The following is a 19,549-nucleotide window of genomic DNA, read 5'->3' on the forward strand; positions in this document are numbered from 1 at the left end:
AAATGGGTTTATATTAAAAAAAAAAAAAAAAGAAAAAACAACCTAAAACCATGAGTTGCAAATGCTGGAGATTTGACAGCATCATTATCAGACACAATTTCTCTGCAATGTTGAGTTCTTCTTTGGTTTCTCTCCTCAAGATTGGAGTCTTAATATTTCATTTAAGTCTCTCAGCTCTGATTTTTTTTTTTTGGGGGGTGTTTTGGTGTGTGTGCGGTTTTGTTTTGTTTTGATCTTAAGACAGAAGAAAGAAATACCCCAGTGGTTAAAAGGAGGTAGGAGAGAGAGGTATAAGTCTGTCCATTGGTGGTGGTGCCTTCACAGTCATGAAGGCATTTAACGTAAGTGCCTTTAGTCTCTGATTAGGTTGGAGATAGTTTTAATATTTTAGGTTGGAGATTTGTCCTGGGATGCTGGATAGCCTGGTACTCAATTGGAGTCCTGTGGGAGCTACTTGCATTTTATTTTTTTAACTACTATGACTGTCTTGGGTATTCTGGACCATTTTCATGCAGTTTGAAGGCACTTTCTCACCAGATCTTTGCACTTCTTTTACCTCCTAAACCAGGTGCAAACGGATCCCTCTGGTCTTTATATTGCAACAAGTTGTTCTGACAAGAACCTGTCCATCTTCGATTTCTATTCTGGCGAGTGTGTTGCAACCATGTATGGACATTCAGGTAAGGCACATAAACTTCTGGAAATGCATTTTTTTCTGCTGATGACTATATAGCAGGGTCTAGTCAAAGCTTTCTGAAGGTTCCTCCCCACCGAAGTTTACCCAATGGATATTTTGGAGTAGGTTATGGTTGGATGAAGTGTAATAGCTTATTTCATTGCAATTGCAACTTTTTTCAGACCTCATTTTGCTTTGCAAAACACAAGCACATACTCACCTGTCAGGCCATGTATTTGTTTACACAGTTTTTCTAATAGCCTATAAAGTAGTCTGTGTTTTTTCAGCATATATTAAGTTTCGTTATGATACACCCTCAGCTCCTACCACGCAGGGGCTATTCTATTATAGGCAAAAAGAGACTTTAGTCTTTGTGCTTATTTTGCCATGGGATACCCTTTCTATGTCAAGCCTAGATTCTTTGTTAAATGGTTATGGTAATTGGGGCATATTGATCTGTGAAGTGTGTTGACCTTAATCAGAATTTGAGTTGCTGAGCACAGATAGGCTATTTGGCTAATGATCTCTTCTGCCCATTGGCATAATTCAGGGAAGGTTTTTTTTCTTGTGCTTTATTTCACACAGAGATTGTAACCGGAATGAAATTCAGTAATGACTGCAAACATCTGATCTCTGTTTCTGGTGACAGGTAAGAGGGGTTTGCTTGTTTGTGATATCAGTTCATGCCATCTGACGCTGGATTTAAAGTGTGTCTTGAAGGAAGGTAGAATTTTTTTTTTTTAATGAGGGATGTTTTATGAATTCCAAAGAAACCTCAGAGCTTTCTGAATCCTAAATGTGTGCTGTTGGCAAAGCTCACAGAGCTTATATTATCCTTCCGTGGAATGAGACGCCCATGTGAAGTGCTTCCCTTGTGGTTTTCTGAGTGTAGGTACTATTCCCTGCTGGAAAGGAGACAGGGATGTGGCCTGTTTCTTTACTAGCCTTCAGGTCTGTAATGTAATGCAGCTTGTGATATTCTGACCAGTGGTGCCAAAACTTTGTCTTACAGTACTCCTGATGGTGAGGTTTCACCAAGTGAATGAGCCTGTCTAGCAGCAAAAGGGACAGGCCTGTCCCCACTCTTTGCTCCTGTCCATATGGTCTTCTTCCCCTCTCCCTTAAGTCAGCTGTGGTGCGGTTGACCCCTCATTAAGCTGATTCAGGTCACTACATCAGCCCCCCCCCCCCCCAGCGCATATGGTCTTCTTCCCCTCTCCCTTCTCCCTTAAGTGGTGCGGTTGACCCCTCATTAAGCTGATTCAGGTCACTAGTCACTACCCCCCCCCCCCCAGCGCCCACCCCCCACCCGCCCCCCCCCCCCCCCAGCTGAGTTTTCTGCTGATTTAGTGAGCTAAATCAGCTCACCAAAAGCTTAAATAATCACCAGGCTGAGCCCAAGGGGAAAAAGAGAATGCATGCCTAATGTGATGATTGTAGAGGTGAGTGGACCCACTACTTCTGGAATCAGTGAATGCTTAAATCAGCTGAACCGAATAAAACTTCTCCTTTGAGAAAGATAGTTCCTGGAGTGCTATTTCGAGGACAGAACAACCCAGATTCTCTCTCTTTCTTTCTCTTTTCTATTAATAAACCACAACTGAACCAGAAAAAGAGTTTTAGAGGGTGAGTTGTTACAGAATATACAATATATCACCTTAAATTGCATCAGTTGGTTACTTCTGTCTATCAGTAAAAAGTAAATAATTTTGTTTTCCTCTTTCTTTACCTTTCATGTGTGTAAATAGATTAGGGGAAAAGTTGCAGAAAAGAGAGTCCTTTTGTTGTGGATTTCTGATAAACTCCAGAAACATGGATGGTTTGAGGTCCCCAGTGATCCTTGTGATTTAGTGCAATGTTCCCTTGTTGACCATTTCCATGAGTGAAAGGGTCATTTTCTTCACTAAGGGTGTGGAGGAGGTGGATGAGAAGTGAGGAAAGGATTCATGAAGACCTTCTCTGTAAGGAGAGGAGAAAGTGTGTTTTTCAAAGGAGAACAGGGAAAATAGTCTGTTCACACACAGCAGCATGTGCAAAGAATAAAACTGAGACTAGAAGGAGAAATGGAGATGGAGAAGGGCACAAGGACTGGGAGACCCATGTGAGAAAAGTATTGCAAGGAAAAAAAAAAAGCGGCAAAAGGGGTAGGTGGGAGCATGCTTCTGTAGAGCTTTGTGTTGCATGTTAATGTATTTACAAGTTCATACTGTTTGCTGCTTATCTCTAGGTTTGATAGCTGTGGGGGTGGGATAAATGAACAAGCCAGATCTGCTTTCTGAATTTTGTTTCCTGCTTTTCAGTATTTTCTCAGCAGCAGATAATGGTTGCTGTTACGTTCGAGAGAGCTGCTGCTTGAAGGGAAGCAGCTGGCTGCCCCTGGGTTGCCATAGTTCCCAGATGCAGTGCTTCACCACTTTGTCCTGGCTGAAAAGCTCGGGCGGGAGGATGGACAGCGTGTTCACTGTTGATGGGAAGCATCTGTGTGTGACTTCACTAGCTGGGAGTGATGCTCCTGAGCTTTGTCGCAAAGGGAGTGGCACTGGGGGCAAGAAGGGAGTTTTTAGTTTTTCATTAAAATCTCCATAGACTGCAAAGCGGGGTTTCTTTTTTCTTCTGGCATGGAAATAAAACCTTTTAAAATGTCTTCTCATAAGAGGAAAAAAATGGAGAAGATGCAGGCATTCAGGGTCCTGGTGCTTTTGGCATTTGCCTCAGGTCCAGGAGACCAAAGTTCATGGCCATTGTTCAAAATGGCAGAGCAAATGAATTTTTACAAACTAGCAAGGAAGAGGGGAAAGCCCCTCGTTGAAAACTCCGTGGTGAATTGCAGTACCCATGAGTATGGTGGCACTGATGCATCTTGAAGAACTTGGTTAAATCCTCTTTGGATTCCGAAGTAGTGTGCAGGATTTTATAAATGATGGTAAAAGCACCACCTCTGTTTCTACATAAGTGTAAGTGCACCCAGCTAGACAGGAAAGATGGGTGAGATGAAAAGAATTAGTTAGCACTGAGGTTAAATTTCAAAGAAAACTCTGGTTTTTTACTTTCTAGTAGCTGAAGGTGAGATACAGTGTTCTCTAATGTGATGAGAAATTTCTTTTTTTAAATTTTTTAGCCAGATTTCTGAAGAAAATGAGACCAGTGAGATCACACTGTTTGTTTCCCTCTCTTAAACACTTTTGAATCCATTGACCAAATTCAATCAAATTCCTTAGAAGGTTCCTGGAGGGAGTCCAGGTAAAATATTAGGAGTATCCTGACTGCAAAAAGTACTGCCACATAAGCTTAACCGTTATACACCACAGAGACTCCATGGGATAGCGGGCATTAGGAAAGCCTTGCCCATGGGGGTAGTTGCAATCAGAGGCTGCAGCTTAGCTGCTGTTAGAGGATGCAAAGGACATCTGTAGGCTCCACTTATCCTGCTGACCACGGAGGAACTTGTTACGGCATTTCCTTCAGCAGCTGGTCAGATAGTCAAATAAAGGTATAGGATCAGAGATGAGTCTGTGCAAATATCTCTGCAGTTGCTCTCGCCCACAGGCAGTCTTTGCCAGGCAGGTTTTACCTTTTTGTCATGAGGCTTGTGATGGGATAGAGTTTCTGTGAAGCTGTTTCTGCGTGTGTCTCTCCCTGCCACAGACAGAAGGGCTCATTTGCCTCTGCAGTGGGAATTGATAATATCAATAAACTGAACTGAGACTTGACCCCAGCCTCACTTTTCTCTCTTTCAGCTGTATCTTCATCTGGCGTCTGAGCTCAGAGATGACCATCAACATGCGGCAGCGACTGTCTGACATGAAACAGAGAGGGAGGCAGGCAGAAAAGTCTCCTCCACACAAGACAGCTGGACTCATGAGGTGAGCGGAGTAGATGGAGAAGACGTGGCTGGTTTTGTAGGGTTTAATGTGAAAAGTGTGGCACTGGGATTCAACTGTAAGGTTTCTGCTGTATTCTCTGATGGTGTCTTCCAAAAGTTCTCTTACCCTTCTGTTGGATTTGCCCTGGTTTTTGTGCCCCTCTTCTTTGGGGTGATCTTCCAGACAGACAGACTTAGCGTTGCTTCACTGATTGCAATGTGTATGCAATGCCCCTTGTGTCTTAATTTAGCTTAATGATGTGGTCAAAAACTTTAATAAACAGTTTACCTAGCAATACTGAGGCTGGTCTACAGCATTCCACCAGGGGAGCCTTGCTCCTTCATGAATAAAGTTCTCTGGATCTAGGGTGAATGCAATTTAAAGGCTGTTTTCTGCAGTGTCAGTACTGAAGTATACCTGTGAGCTGTATGAATTTGCCATGTTGATCATAATTCTGAAGGAGTCCTTACAGTTGTGCTGTTTCTTTGTTAACTATTTTCCAGAGGCTTTGAAAAAGGTCACCTAAAAAGAATTATAATATAAATAATAAATATAAAAATAATTTCCATGGGAAAAGTTCTCAGCAGCTAAATCATATTATTATTTTTTGCTCGGTAAACGACGTTTCTAAAAAGAAACTACCACAGCCTACAAATGGAATAGATCTAAATTTATCTGGTGACCTTTCTTTAAAAAGTGATGCTTAAACACAGAGCCTGTTTTTAAACAGAACAAGACTGACAGGGGATTATGGATCATTAGTGTAATGTGTTTGGTTTCTCTGTAGTTAGTAAGTAGCTGAGACTAATTTGACTGTAAGCAAGGCAGGAGAGAGTCCTGACTGAACTGATATGGGATCAAAGTGGGGAAAAAAGGATAAACACAGATTTTTGATGCTATGTCCCACAATTTTCTTCCTCCAAATGACTACCAATTGAGTTCTGGATATAAAAATGCCAAAGCATTGGAGGACTTGCCACACTGGTTGTTAGAGTATCACAGGGACCTTCCCACTCCCTTTGGGAGCGAGTGATGTTGAAACAAGTCTGTCTGCATAGTTTCATTTGGGAAAGTCTTGATCTGCTCATTCTTGAAACAAGTCTTGTCTAATAAGTGCTTTTGGTAATGATGCTGGGAGAACTGAGGAAGCCTTTTTTCTAGCCAAAATTCTGGAGCTGTCAAGCAATGTGCTTTTTATAGCAGTCTCTCCATTATTCCAGCAGCTGCAGCCTTACCCTACTGAGGCTCAGCCTGTGACAGATAATCCCAGTCCTCTTCCGCATTAGGTGATACTTGTTTCCGTCACAGACGCTTGTTGAAGGGCGGTGTTAGTGCTACGCCAAGCCCAGCTCTTTATTAAACTTGTTTGGTAACCTCTTTGCAAGCCTGGAATCTACTTGTTTGGTCAGCTTTGAAAGCTTGTTTTCAGTTTTGATCGACCGCTGTGGTCACTGGAGATCAGCAAAGACATAACTCCAGAGCATTTTGGATTGGGACTGAATATGGAGGAAGAGCCTATTGGACCAGCATTACTGAGGTGGGAGAAGAAAAACTAATGAACTTGAGTAAGATTGGTTTTCTAGGTGCCCTGTACCTGTTCTGGTTGTGTTTCCAAAGTCTGGCTGGTTGCAGTGGAGACTGGGATTGCACCTTGTGGTGTAAAACTGTTGTCTCAAAAGGACCCACAGTAGTATAAGAAAGGTCCCTGCCTGATGATATGTCATTTCTTCTATGATATTTTCTCTAGAATGGTATTGCTAAAATGTTGTGGGGGTAGTAATGCATTCTCCTAGTTTCATAGTATGAACGTATGACAAGATGAATAATCAAAATAATACTGGGGAAACAAAACTGAACTGAGGAGGCAGTGGGGTGATGAAGATTTCCAATTCAGGACAGTGCTGTTTCTATCCAGCTGTGACTGGCAGGGCAGGGATTGGCCCAGGTGAATAACATCTGGAGCGTAAAAATGCCTTTCTGGGTGCTCCAGTGCTCCATGAAGCCCTGTATTCTGCCTGTCACAGTGGCAATGGAAGATGCTGTTTAGTGAGACACTGTGTGAGCCTTGCTATATGGACCTTTGTGGTCCATTTGCCTCATGCTCAATTGTTGTATCGGGGATGTTAGGAGGTACATCTTTGCCTGTTCCCTTTAGTATTTGGTCATGGGCCCATTGTCCACTGAATTTGTATAAATCCTTTTTGAACTTTGTAATACTGTCTGCCTCTGCAGCCTCCCATGGTGACAAGTTCCAGGAGTTCACTGCTCTCTGTGGAAAGAAGGACTTTTTTTGTCTATTAAATCACAATCCTACTAGTTTTGTTGAAAGCTCCCTGCTTCTGAATATTGTTAGCTTTGGTGAACTATAGTTCTGTATCCAGCTATCTGTAGTCCCCATGGTTTTGTAAACCTCTATCATAACCTTTCTCCATCCAGCCTTCTCTCCAAACTGAAGAATCCCAGCCTTTTCAGTCCCTCCAAAAACTTCTAGAGAGACTAAAGTTTCTCCTCTGAAGGGTTTCTCTGACTTGCCTTTTTGGAACATTGGATTATTTTGGAACTGATCTGACCTGTATGACCCACAGTTCTCCATAGTGCCCCTGAGAGCCTTTCAGTTCTGCCTCTGGTTGTGATAATAGCAGATGCGTGCTTTTCTCTCATCTGCCTAACATAAGGAGCTTTGGTTGTTGGGTATAATAGAACTTGTAGTCAGCTGATGTTGCTGGTACATTTGGGTTTTGAGGCATTTATATTTTCAGAGAAGGAACCATGGGAAGGCCTTTTAATACAGTTTTGATTTTGATCCGAGTATGCATTTATTGTTTAGAAAAGCTTGTCTCAAATTTTTGGAAGGGAGGTTTTAAATTCATTTTACTGTGGAATGTTTGCAGGGCTTATAGTAATGTTTTAGCTGAGCATTTATGTTTTTAATTTTAATTTTAAAAGTAACTTTTTCTGTGACTTTCATTGAAGCTATTGCATTGAAGCATTCATAAATAACAGGAGATAAAAATGTTATCCAAATTAAATTGTCTAAAACTAATATATGTATGCTGAAGAAGTACTGTGTGCCCTCAGACATGTTTGGAAAGAAGACCTTCTTATCAAATTCTCAGTGAGGCTTTGGTCCAGTCCAGGAAAGCTGTGCAGTTTCCAGGACTCAGAATGGGACAGGCTTTTGATGCCAGATCGGAAGTGGTGCCTGAATCTGTGCTGAACTACTGCAGTTATAACACCAGGAAAACGCTGAAGTCAGAAGCACTGTGATCTTTCTGTGGGGAAAAGCAGGCTAACTTTCTTTTAAAACCCTTAGGCATTTGGGGGAGGGGGGGTGGGAGGCAGTCTGCTGGTGATCCCTACCACATAGGATGTTACAGTTTCATAAATAGGCCCCTAAAGCTGAGGGTTTAAGTAGCACAAGATCAGAGTGGGAATGCTGATAACATACCTCTTTAAATGGGTAGTTGCCATTCTTGTCCGTTTTTTTTTGTTTTAAGAAAAGAAAGAAGGGCTGAATTCAGGACATGCAAAAGAATACGGAGTACCTAATATCAGATGTCTTAATACTAGAACTCCATAAAGACATGTGGCACTTTTAAGTCTGTATATGTGTCCTGAAGACTTTCTAACTGAAGGTCCTTCCCTGCAATTTACCCTGTACTGGCAGACCCTTCAGAAACTGGGAGCTGAAGTGCAACTGACTCTGCCCATCCATACAGAACAAGACCCAGGCATGGTACTAAAATGGGATAGTTCCTCAGCAAAGGAAGAAGACAAGAGAAAGGACAATCAAAATCCTTGCTCTGAGTCACATCATGAGAATCGGACATGTCTGTACATGCTATTCTGGAATAGCTACTCTGAAACATTCATTCTGGTATAATGACGCTTTGTTGGGGTTTGGCTGAACCTGCTCTCAGCAGGAATTCAGCAAAACCCAGAAGTCTTATTCCTTTGCTTCAGAATGTTCTCGTGTGGTGCTTATTTGGAAGCAGCTCCCGTGCTTGAAACCTCACCCTGCATTACTCTGACTTCCATCTAAGCATGAACAAGAACTGGGGAAGAGTGTTGAGGAGATGTGTGCAACAGAGGGGCTTAGAAGAAAATCCAAAGGACACAGAGAAAGGCAGGGAAAGAAAGGAGAAAGTAGTAAAGCCCAAATTGAGGGATTGACTTGGGCAAGCACAACAGTTTAAACTCTTAAGACCTTGTTAACCTACGTTCCATTTTCAGGAGCATCTCAGTTTCAAGTCAGTGGGCCTAAGATCCTTTTGAAAACCCCATTCAGTTATCTTCCTTCAAGTCACAGGGCTGAGTTTGAAAAGCATATTTGAGTTGTAAAAAGGAGGATGTGGAAGGGGGGCATGAATTTTTGCTGGGATAATGCAAGATAACTTTACATTTGTATCAGACAGATGAGACTTCATAATTTGTTTGGCACTTCCTCTGAGGTATGAAAAAACACCCATCTGACTTCCAAAATATGTTTTGCATTCTCTTACTCAGGTCCTTTGAGGATATTGGAACATACTTTTTTCCCCCTTACTAATTTTGTCAGTCACCATCTGACGGACAGAGGCCATCTTTCTATTTGTAATGTAAAACACATTGATAGCAATCCTCCCTTCTCCATTTACACCAATGACAGTACATGCAGGAGTTTAGCAAACACATAATCTTGCCTTGCTGTATCACTTCATCATAGTGAGGTATTCAACCAGTTAGATGTTAAAATGTCTAATAATCCAACCCTTGTTCCTCAATAAACTCCTTAAACAACCATCATGAATACAAGCAGAAGGATGCTATCAAAGTTACTGATCCAAAGTTAATATTGTCTACCATATGTAAATGTAATATACCTTATAAGATGAAACATGGCATAACCTCAAACGTACTGTGGTGCTTGAACTTTGTTGAGATTCCCCTGCTTAGGCACAAGAACCTGAGAGTGACAAGATGGACAGTAGAAAAGAGGAGGAGACTGACAAACTCAAATGTCAAAAGTAGATGAGGGCAGCCAACATGAAACTGTTTCACTGGAGGACTCTGTAGACTACAGTCAGTTTCACTCTTCTTTTTGCCAGAACACCTCAAAGCTCATCTGAAAGGGTTAGGTAGTTATTGCTCAGCCACTCCTAATAAAATGGAAATTAACATTCTGGCACTATATGGGAAGAGAAAAGATTAAAATACCCTAACTACTTCTTACCATGTTTCAGTATTGCCTGCTATCTGTCAGCTGCAGGAGAAGTTGGTCCCTGGCCAGGCTGTGTTTGGTGGATGAGCTATTTTTATTTCATGAATAATGCTTGGCACTCAACACCCACCAGTGATATCCTATAAATGTCACTAATGAGTTTGGCACTCTAGCTCAAGGCCATGGAGTAGGCACTACTCAAATGTATTTGTCAGGGATTCTTCATTTGTTCAATTATTGTCCAAAGTGGGTTAGTTCATTTGGTTCTGTTGACTGAAGGGGTGAGGGGAGGAAGGGGAAGAGGAGAAGAAAGAGGGAAGATGGAGTTCGGTATTGGTAAGTGTCCTTGATTGGTATTGGGGAATTCTATGCTGGGAGTGCCTCTGAGGTCTGTGTGGGAACACTTGTCTGATATACTTTGATTAAAGATCTGCCGAAACTATGTTTTACATTATTCCTTGTGTCTGAAGGCTAAAAAAGGCAGCACAGCGCTCTTATGGTGAGTGGGCTGTGCCTGCAGGTTCTGCAGTCCTTGATGTGAACCTGTCTCTTATGTGGTAATTTGCCATATACCCAATTGCTGTCAAACAGGGAGTATCTCTATGACATTTTTGATGTGTAAAACAGTTCCAGAGAGGAAATGCTTAAGGGTGGGAAAAATATTTGCCTTTCAAATATGCTCTACCATCTTGACCTTATGAATTGGCAGGATCTGAAATGGAAGGCCAAGTTTCATTCCACTTGACTTTCTCAGATGCGTTTACTTCTGTTCTGATTTCTGTCATCCTTCCACACATATGAGACAATTGCTGTGGCAGGCTCTACGCACCTCTGTGCAGGGTTTAACTTGCCCTGTTTCTCAGAGACGGGTTTTGCTAGAGCAAGGGCTGTTTGGGAGAGTTGAGGCAGCCTGCTGAGTGTGGATGGAGATAAGGTGGAGAACTGCCTGGTGTAGGGATTGAAATGGTGGGCAATTCTTGAGATAGACCATAATACTCCTTCCAATTCCTGCCTCCCAGGCACGAGTCCATCTCTGCCCTGTCCTCTGTGCCTGCACTCTCATCAGACAGCGACAAGGATGGTGAAGACGAAGGGAATGATGAAGATGAGTTACGTGGGCTGCAGTCTTTCCATATTCAGTCCAACTGCGATGCTGAGAGAGACTCAGGTATAAATGGGAGAGGGGCATGGGCAGAGATGGAGAAATATGGCATGAATGTGAAGTGGGGAGATGAGAGACACTGGTTTAGGGTTAACAAGGTATCAGCAGAAAGAGAAAGACCAAGACAGAAACAGATGGATCAACACCAGTGGGTAATGTGGAGTTGCCCATTCCTGCATCTGAAGAGGCGTACGTTTTTGGAGTTCTCCGATTAGAAATTCAGTTATTAAATTTCCAAGTTTCTTTCTAGTTCCAACTGGCCAAATAAATTTTGAATTAGTGTCCTGGGCTTGGGTCTACAAGCTATTAGAAGTCCACAGAAGCCAAAAGAGATCTCACAGATGATTCTAGAGATGTCTGCTAAAATTTACAGTAGAGATTACCATTACTTATTTGAGGTATTTTTACCACAGATGCTACAGTGTATTGGAGCAGGTTTTTTTCCCAAGCCTTCAGTGGGCCACTGCACTGTGGCAAGTGTTCTGCAATGGGTCTGCTGAGTCAGTGAAAATCTTACATAAAACAGTACGTCTCCATTAAAATTTTGATACAACGATTTAGTGGTCTATGGGAAAGCATGTGCTGGCCGTGGTCTGCTGGTTCAAAAGGTGTAGGAATGCTGCCTTTGAGGAAAGACGAGGTAAGGGGTCTTTAAAAAGCTGGACTGCTGGCCAAGGATGTCAACTAGATATGTATCTTTTTCCCTTTCCAGATCCAGACCTTACCCTCTCAAGAAGCCTTTCCCATTGGGAAATGAGGAGGGTGAGTTGCTAAACCTTCAAATTGTATTTCTTGTCATAGGGAAACTGGAAAAGAAATTCCCATGGAGATTAAAAACTTCATTCTCACTGATGGGAAAGGTGCAGCTGTGGTGGGAAACCATTGAGAAGCCTCTCTGAAGAATGACTTGGGGATGGCAAAATATAGCCTAGTTAAGAGACAGTTTCACCTGAGATTTTTACATCAGTATCTTTCCATCAGATGTTATGCTTTTGTCCCCTTCATTTCTGGCCTGAATGTCACATAGTGCTGAAGCTGATCATATACTTGGATCCAAGTGAGACCTTTAAATGTTCAGTTATGCAAGAAGCAGCAACAAAAGTATCATCTTTACTTGATGTCTTTATGATTAGGGGAGGAATTTTAAGCTGTCTCACTGACAGCTTTTTGGGGCTTTTGTAGAGACAGATATAATTGTGTTTTTCTGTGGGTCTTTTGTTTTCTCTCCTGTTTTTCTATCAGCAGAACTCAGTCCCTAACCTAAGACTGACTGTCTTTCTTTCAATTTCCTTCAGGCCAAAGAGATAGCGGCAATCCAGCACTCAGAGGCACCGATGAGCAAGATGCCCCGGCAACGTGGGCGCTGGTCCCAGCCAACCAGCAACATAGAGATGACTGTGAAATCCATGCTTGACTTGCGTCAGTTGGAGTCTTTCTCTGTTTCCCGTTCTCCGAGTCGAGACTCGCTGTCTCAGAACAGCAATGGGGACGACAGAGAAGAACAGGCAGATCTTCCTGTGCACATCAGCAAAGTAAGGGTAGTACTACTCTAAGGAGGTGAATCTACACCGAGTGCATCTGTCCTGCCTCTGTTTATTATTACCTATATTTATTACTACCTGATGCCATTCTTTATACCTTCCGAGGTGGCTCTAAATGCCTTTTGAGAAATCTGTTCTGATAACTCTTTTGTAGTTAGTACTTCTGTAATGTGTGACTCTGGCTTTTCTGCCATCTTGTAGCAGAGCCCATATGGGATCAAGGTTTCTTTCCAATGACAGAGGAAAGCCTCATGTTTTCTTTTAGCTCTTTGATTATTTATGGCAAAAACAAGCTGAGAAGCTGAGCTTGGAATTACAGATGTGTACTTGATTGCCTGTTAGCTCACTCTGCTGGGGTGCAGTTTCTTGACTCCAGTAGCACTGAAATGTGGCTCATATGATGCCCTTAGTTGTGGGCTGTGCTAGATTATTAAGTTCTCTTTAAAACATATCCAAGATCTCAGTATTGATGGGTGACTGCAAGTAATGCATGCTCATACCTCAGAAAGATAGTGACTGTTTTCCAGTAGCAGTCTGTCCTGCCATCTAACTTCATTAGAGTTTTTCCTGCATTTATAACTGCGTGACTGAGGAGAGGATTGGGCTCACTGCATGCAGTAAACCAGTGTTTTTCAGCTGTGGCCCACAGACTTCTCTGAACTATGTCTGATCAGTCTATAAAGGGTAATGGAAGAACCTGCTGCCACGTGGCTTACACTCCTGATGTGTGGTTGAAGGGGGATGGGGAGTCCAGTACTTTACCAGAGGATTTTAGGGGATTGCAAACAGGAAACAAAATAGGAAACTACAGCAGTAGTCTGTCAAGTTTAGTAGATAAGGAAGAGGAAAGCCATAGGAGTGCTGTGTTTTCTGATCTCAGATTTCTGATCATATTCCGTGCTGTAATGTGTACTTTCTACCTCTGCACAGCACTTGCTGAATTAAGAAAAAACACTGGTGATATCTAGTTTTCTCTCTCTCTTTTTTTATTTTTATTTTTTATTTATTTTTTAAAAACCAGGTTGGCAGCTCAATACCTCCCCAAGATAACCGGTCTTGTGTGCGACCCCAAGTGATTCGGCTTGTGTCTTGTGAAGAGGGGATTTTCTCACAGGAACTGGAACCGTCTGAGAGTGAGGAGTGTGTAATCTACCCTGAGCAAGATGAAATCCATCCCACAGACCCTAGCAGGTTAAAAATAAGCTCTCTGCTGTGCATGGCTTACACGTTTCTGTTTTAGTTTGCTTGCAGCTTGTGTGGTAACTTGGATGAGTTGACAGTGCCTGATTGATGCCAGGCATGTTTAGTTGAGAGTTTTATGCCAGCCTGATGCTAAAGGAATCTGAAACTAAGAAGGCACTGTTAAAATAATCTTTCCTTAGAGGAAACTGCACATTAGCAGCCTCCTCTTTTTTTTTTTGGTTGAATAAACAACTTGGGAGCAACTTTTTTGCTTTCTCCCTTATCTGGATTGAAATAAGCAAGGGAAAACTTGGAAGCTGGAAAACCACCCAACAATGACGTATACGTGGCAGTGAAATGTCTGCCCAGGAGAAATGACAGGACACTATTATTTATGACAATTTCAAACCTAATTGGGCAAGAATTTAACAAATGTAGTATGTGATGACCCTGTTGTGGGAAACAGAATGGCTTGCATGAGATAGATGGAATTGAAAAGGACAGTGGAGACAGCGGAGACCTTTTTTCTTCCTCTGCTGTTTCTCCTGCTTTAGTTTTACCTCACTTAATTTTCTGTTTCATTCTGTGCTCCATTTTTTTCCCTTCCCTGAATTTTATTCTTTCCTTCCCCTCTTAACCTGATGCTAATAGCTGTTTAATTTCCTCTGTCTCCTCCTGCTCTGTTACAAAGTGTGGGCTGATAGCTTTAGACAGGCTTTTATGCAAGAGCACATGCCAAGATTTTGCAGTTGAAGCTGCTAGGTTTCTCCCAGTTTCTCTCTATTTACATTTTTAATTTTATTATGATAACATTTGGACAGAGCAGCCCCATGTGCTGCTCCATCATGTAAGAAAGGGAGGCCCTCTGGTGATGTTGGATACAGGCTGCACACATCTCAAAGTATGCAGAGTTTGCAAGCTGCCAGGGCTAATTGTCATTCAGTTCTGTTGAGTGACTTCTGCATCCTACCTTGCATTAGAGTATATCTGAAACCAAAGTATTTCATAAAGTGGAAAACTGAAGTCCTCAGACATCAGCCAAAAGAACGGTGCTGCTGTCATTTGACAAAATAAGGCTCGTGAAATCACAACAGAAATCAGGAACCCTGTCCTACAATATTGCATTTTTGTATGACGTTATTCAGTAAATTAGTCTTGCTCAAACCCAGAATCTTCTCTATTTTGCAACACAGAAATTGCCCAGAGAAGCAGGTCATAAACATGGAAAAAATACTATATTAGGGCTCAAATCTATGGCAAACTGGAGTTCCATCATGCAGGTATAGGCCTGGTTTTAGTCCCTTTTTCATTACGTAGACCTCTACATTTGTTCCTCACCTGTGCTGGAAATCAAGCCAGGGCAGTGCTGTGCTGGTTCCTGGTAATCATGTGAAACTGACAACACCCAGAAAGTCAGACAGTCCTCTTGAGACTTCACTGTCCAAGCTTAATGAAATGCAAAGAATTTACTGTATAATGATGATAGAAATCAACTTCTTTTTCTCTTTAAAGCCTTACTTTTGTAATCAAAGGTGTTACTAACACAGGTAAGGCCTTATTAAAGTTAGAATGTGCTTCTTTACATGTATACCAAATCTCTCTTCTAGTGTTGTATCTTTCCTGTCTCTCTTGTAGTGAGTTCCAGGTAAAAGCGTTGCCCCACGGGAAGCTAAGTAGAGGTTATCACAGTAATGGATGCCCAGACAAACACAGTCCTGACAGTGCCTGCTCTGTAGATTACAGCAGCAGTCGTCTGTCCAGCCCAGACCATCCAAACGAAGGTAGGATGCGAAGACGTTATAAATGTATTTATATGTGATGTGGAACACTGCAGAAACTTGCTGGTGTTGTTCTGTGCCGTGTTTATCAGTTGCTATCCTGATCTCTAATACTTGATCCTCTTCATGAGCTGAACTGAGGTCGTGCTCCTATTACTCTTGCTAGTATTGCTGTAAAGATTCAGGCACATTTGAAACAGGCACTTCAGTGAAGCCACTGTAGAAGCAGGAGTTCGTTAAAGTGCACTTTCCTTGTGCGCCTTTGGCTTTCTTTTACCTTGCTAGGTAGGGAGGCAGGTTTAATATTGATTATCCCATAGGCTATGCTGTTTGTGGGGTATGGTAGATTAGAGAATTACACTTCATGCTGACCAACTTTTGCTTTAACATTCTAGGTTCAATTTAGCATCTTTGCTGAATATCTTTTTTTAACCTGACTAATGTTACTGTGATTATGCTATTAGAGCATTGGGTTTTTTGCCTTTTCCCAGATTCTGAAGGCACTGAGCCCTTAAGTGTGGATGGCATCTCAGACCTGGAGGGAGAGGAAGGAGAGGAGGACGTGGGCACTAGCATGCCAGAGGGAGAAATCGCCCAGACACCCGATCAGGAAAAGTTCCTCAAGCAGCATTTTGGGACCCTGGGCAGCACTGATGGAAAAGGTACAGCTCTCTGCTTGGTAGGGGGACTTTGTGAGGTCACTCCAGATTTGTCCCCTGTATAAACCAAACCAGGCTACAAGTTCTGCTAGGCTTTCGGGGGTGTGTGTGTACGAGGGGGCAAAAATGGGGAACCAATGTAGAGAGGCCTAAAGAGCAGCGACATCTGTTAACTCCATCAGTCTGTGTGTAAGTTTGTGTGGATGAGATTGGGGTCTGTGTCAGTTTGGGTTAAGTATTGTCCCTAGAATCCTGAAGAGCCATTCTCTTGTGCAGACTATTTTTTCCTGTTGTATATGAAGGTATTAACTGTGTTCACCGCCCCCCCCATAGGTGACATGTAGTGGCCTCTAGTGGTATGTTAAGGCATAACAAATGTCACAAAAGAAAAGGCTGAAATGCTGGGTGGAGGGAGAGAATAAGAGGAGACATCAGAGTGGCAAAGGAGCTGGTCAGTCTTTATCGACCAACTCCAGAACAAAGCGTATCTTTCTAGAATTGATAATGGTTGCAGGCAGCAATATCTATGTGAGTTGTCTGTTTTATTCTTTTTTTTTTTTTTTCTTTTCTTTGATTGGTTTGTTTTCTGCTTGATGCCAGTACCTCACAGTCCTACAGGCAGGATAGGACACAAAGGGAAGAGAAAAAGGAGGAGGCGTACCCTTAGGGAGAGTAGCAGTTTAAGGCAGAGTAATCTAAGTAGAACAGAAAAGGCAAAGGCAATGAAATTATCTCATTCTCTGTGGTTTTAGCTCAAAAAATCCCCTTGGATATGGGGGAACATTTGATCATGTCTGTGATAAGAAAATACATATGTCAGAATGTTTGTTCTGTAACTAAACTGCTTCCCTTTTGTCTCCCCTTTAACCAAAATTTTCAGGTGGCTCATGTAGGAATCTGGAAAGAACTGAAAACCTCAGCATTTCCTCTCGCTTTCTTTCCCAGTCCCCGGCTCTCAGGTATGGCTCTGCTTCTTTTGAGTGTTTCTGTCTGTTTTTACTAGTGTGAGTAGGTCATGTGCTAGGCCCTGGGTCAAAATAGTTGAGCAAACTTCTGGCCTTAGTGTGCCTAGGCGCAGCAAAGTGTTAGCGTAACACCTGGCAGTCTGGTTGCAGACACTTGTGATTTGGACAGGCCATCCTGTGCCACTTTAGCTGTTCTGTTTCTTCCTAAAGCAACACTGTTGTTTTGTTCTTTTTCCTCTATCAAAAATGTGCTTAATTGTTTCATGATTAATGCCTTGATTGATTAAGCTGGAGGAATCGCTAATCATCTAATTTACTCTTCACTGTTTATGCTCTGTTTATTCTTTTGCATTTCATTCAGCTTGGACAATGAAAGTAGGCTTATCAACTTTTCCTTTGTTTTACAGTCCTTTCTTACTCAGCTTCGTTTCTCAGTCCCATGCCTTCACAGGGTGCTCTGGTGTCTCATACAAAGCCCCATGGGGATATTATTCTTCCAAAAAAACCTCAACCCTAAAGCACCCCAAAAGGTCTCTCCAAGCTGTTTCTCTTGTTGTTTAAAAAAAAATCCCAACAAAACAAACAAACAAACAAAAAACCACAAGAAATGGGGTAAATACTTTCGTTGATTTGGGTTCATAAATGTTTAAAACAAACAAATACTCCCATATTCCTCTAAAATGACATCCTGAAATCTCCGCTTAAATTAATTTCATTGTACAGGACTGAGCAGATTTGGGTACATCTTCTATGGTTCACCAGCTGTGTCTAGATTCACCATGTTAGGGAAATTTTTTTGTCATTGCTGTATTCAGCTGCTGGTGGTGCTGTCAGGAGTGCCTCTTAGTCTGACTTGCGTTGGGATCGTACGTTTGGGAAGAAAGTCAGTGTATGTGAAATATACTAGTCACATAGTGAAAGCTATTGTGTAAGCTTCTGGGGAGTTGCAGTAGTGAGTGAAGGAAGTCACTGGTGCTCTAGAGATGTAACAAGAGAGGTAGTTTTAGATTATGAAAACCTCTGGGCTTTTAATGTATTCAAACATGCCAGATTGAAAGTTGCCTCCTTTCCGAGGTAAGTCCACTATGCTTGTCTGAAGTGGAGAGGAAGAGGAAATTAGGCTTCCCTCTTGAAGATACTGACCAGCTTTCCTAGTAATTACGCTTTCATAATGTTAGGAAAGTATAATTACTTTCTCTTAGGGTATCTTAGAATGGAAAAGATTTCATTGTTAGTAAAGTGAGCTAAGAGAAAAGACCTGACCTGATTTTGCCCAGTCTTCCCTCTGCCTGGAATTTTTCCTTCTCTTTTGCCTTCACCTTTTACAGTGTCCCCCCTGGAAATAGTGACCCAATGCTATTTGTGATCGCACAGCCTAAGGTCAAATGCCTGAAGACCAGTGCTTCCAGGGATGAGTAGAATGAAGTGGTAACAGCCTATGGCATTTTTGACTTTAAAAAATCCAGATAGGGAAGGGCTCTTTATGCCAGAGAAACTGGCTTAATGCATGTGCCTGTTTGTCCAGGGCAACATACTTAATTGTTTTAACTGGGATTTCTTTATCGTGTTCTCTAGACGATTGTCACTCTCTTCATCAAATCTGATACTGGATTCAAAGCCAATCGAGCCACCAACCCAGACCAATCGGTTTACACCAGACCTGTTGAAAAATGGCAGCAGCCATCCTGGTGATGTGTTGGAGAACAGCCAACTCCTGGAGAGTGTAAATTCAAATCGGGCTGCTTACGTCCAGAAAAAACGCAGATCAGCTTTGGAGGCCAGCAGAGTTGCTATGGCTCCTGGACGGGTTATTGCATCCTTTCCAGAAGGCCCTGTGAATGCAGTGATGAGAAAGGCACAGTCAGTTCACGACCTCGTTCATGAGGGTAAGGACACAGGTTGGAATGACGCTATAAACCAGAGAATGAAATGAGGAGATTTGAGCTTGAGTAGAGATTTAAATTAAGCTTATGTCTTTCTGCGTTCTGAGCTACAAGCTTTGCATGTCTTCTAACTCTTAGCCTGTCAAGGGAAAATATTTTTAATTTGTAATGCAGATGCTGGTCTCCTAATTATCAGTCTCTTATATTTGTCTGGCAGCTGTGGGAGGAACAATGCCAAGGGTGAAGTGAACTATTTGATAATGAACTGTATGAGGTTCAACAAGGCCAAGTGCCGGGTCCTGCACTTTGGCCACAACAACCCCATGCAGCGCTACAGGCTTGGGGAAGAGTGGCTGGAAAGCTGCCTGACGGAAAAGGACCTGGGGGTGCTGGTTGACAGCCGGCTGAACTTGAGCCGGCAGTATGCCCAGGCGGCCAAGAAGGCCAATGGCATCCTGGCCTGTATCAGAACTAGTGTGGCCAGCAGGAGTAGGGAAGTGATCGTGCCCCTGTACTCGGCACTGGTGAGGCCGCACCTTGAATACTGTGTTCAGTTTTGGGCCCCTCACTACAAGAAGGACGTTGAGGTGCTGGAGCGTGTCCAGAGAAGGGCAACGAGGCTGGTGAGGGGTCTGGAGAA

At 42.5% G+C, this 19,549-nt stretch overlaps 1 protein-coding gene across 1 annotated transcript in view; it reads left to right on the top strand.

Moving 5' to 3' along the window:
• MAPKBP1 (mitogen-activated protein kinase binding protein 1) overlaps positions 1 to 19,549 on the top strand; it is a 51,959-nt gene that overhangs the window by 20,880 nt on the left and 11,530 nt on the right. The window contains exons 17-27 of the mRNA XM_009277610.2: positions 569 to 680; positions 1,262 to 1,325; positions 4,414 to 4,539; positions 10,759 to 10,907; positions 11,614 to 11,663; positions 12,197 to 12,433; positions 13,464 to 13,633; positions 15,260 to 15,405; positions 15,894 to 16,064; positions 16,942 to 17,020; positions 18,602 to 18,912. Coding sequence (XP_009275885.1) covers positions 569 to 680; positions 1,262 to 1,325; positions 4,414 to 4,539; positions 10,759 to 10,907; positions 11,614 to 11,663; positions 12,197 to 12,433; positions 13,464 to 13,633; positions 15,260 to 15,405; positions 15,894 to 16,064; positions 16,942 to 17,020; positions 18,602 to 18,912 — 1,615 coding nt within the window. The remainder of the gene's footprint in view (positions 1 to 568; positions 681 to 1,261; positions 1,326 to 4,413; positions 4,540 to 10,758; positions 10,908 to 11,613; positions 11,664 to 12,196; positions 12,434 to 13,463; positions 13,634 to 15,259; positions 15,406 to 15,893; positions 16,065 to 16,941; positions 17,021 to 18,601; positions 18,913 to 19,549) is intronic.

Source organism: Aptenodytes forsteri, unplaced genomic scaffold (assembly GCF_000699145.1).
Source record: "Aptenodytes forsteri isolate BGI_AS27 unplaced genomic scaffold, ASM69914v1 Scaffold146, whole genome shotgun sequence".
In the NCBI taxonomy this organism is placed as follows: domain Eukaryota; kingdom Metazoa; phylum Chordata; class Aves; order Sphenisciformes; family Spheniscidae; genus Aptenodytes; species Aptenodytes forsteri.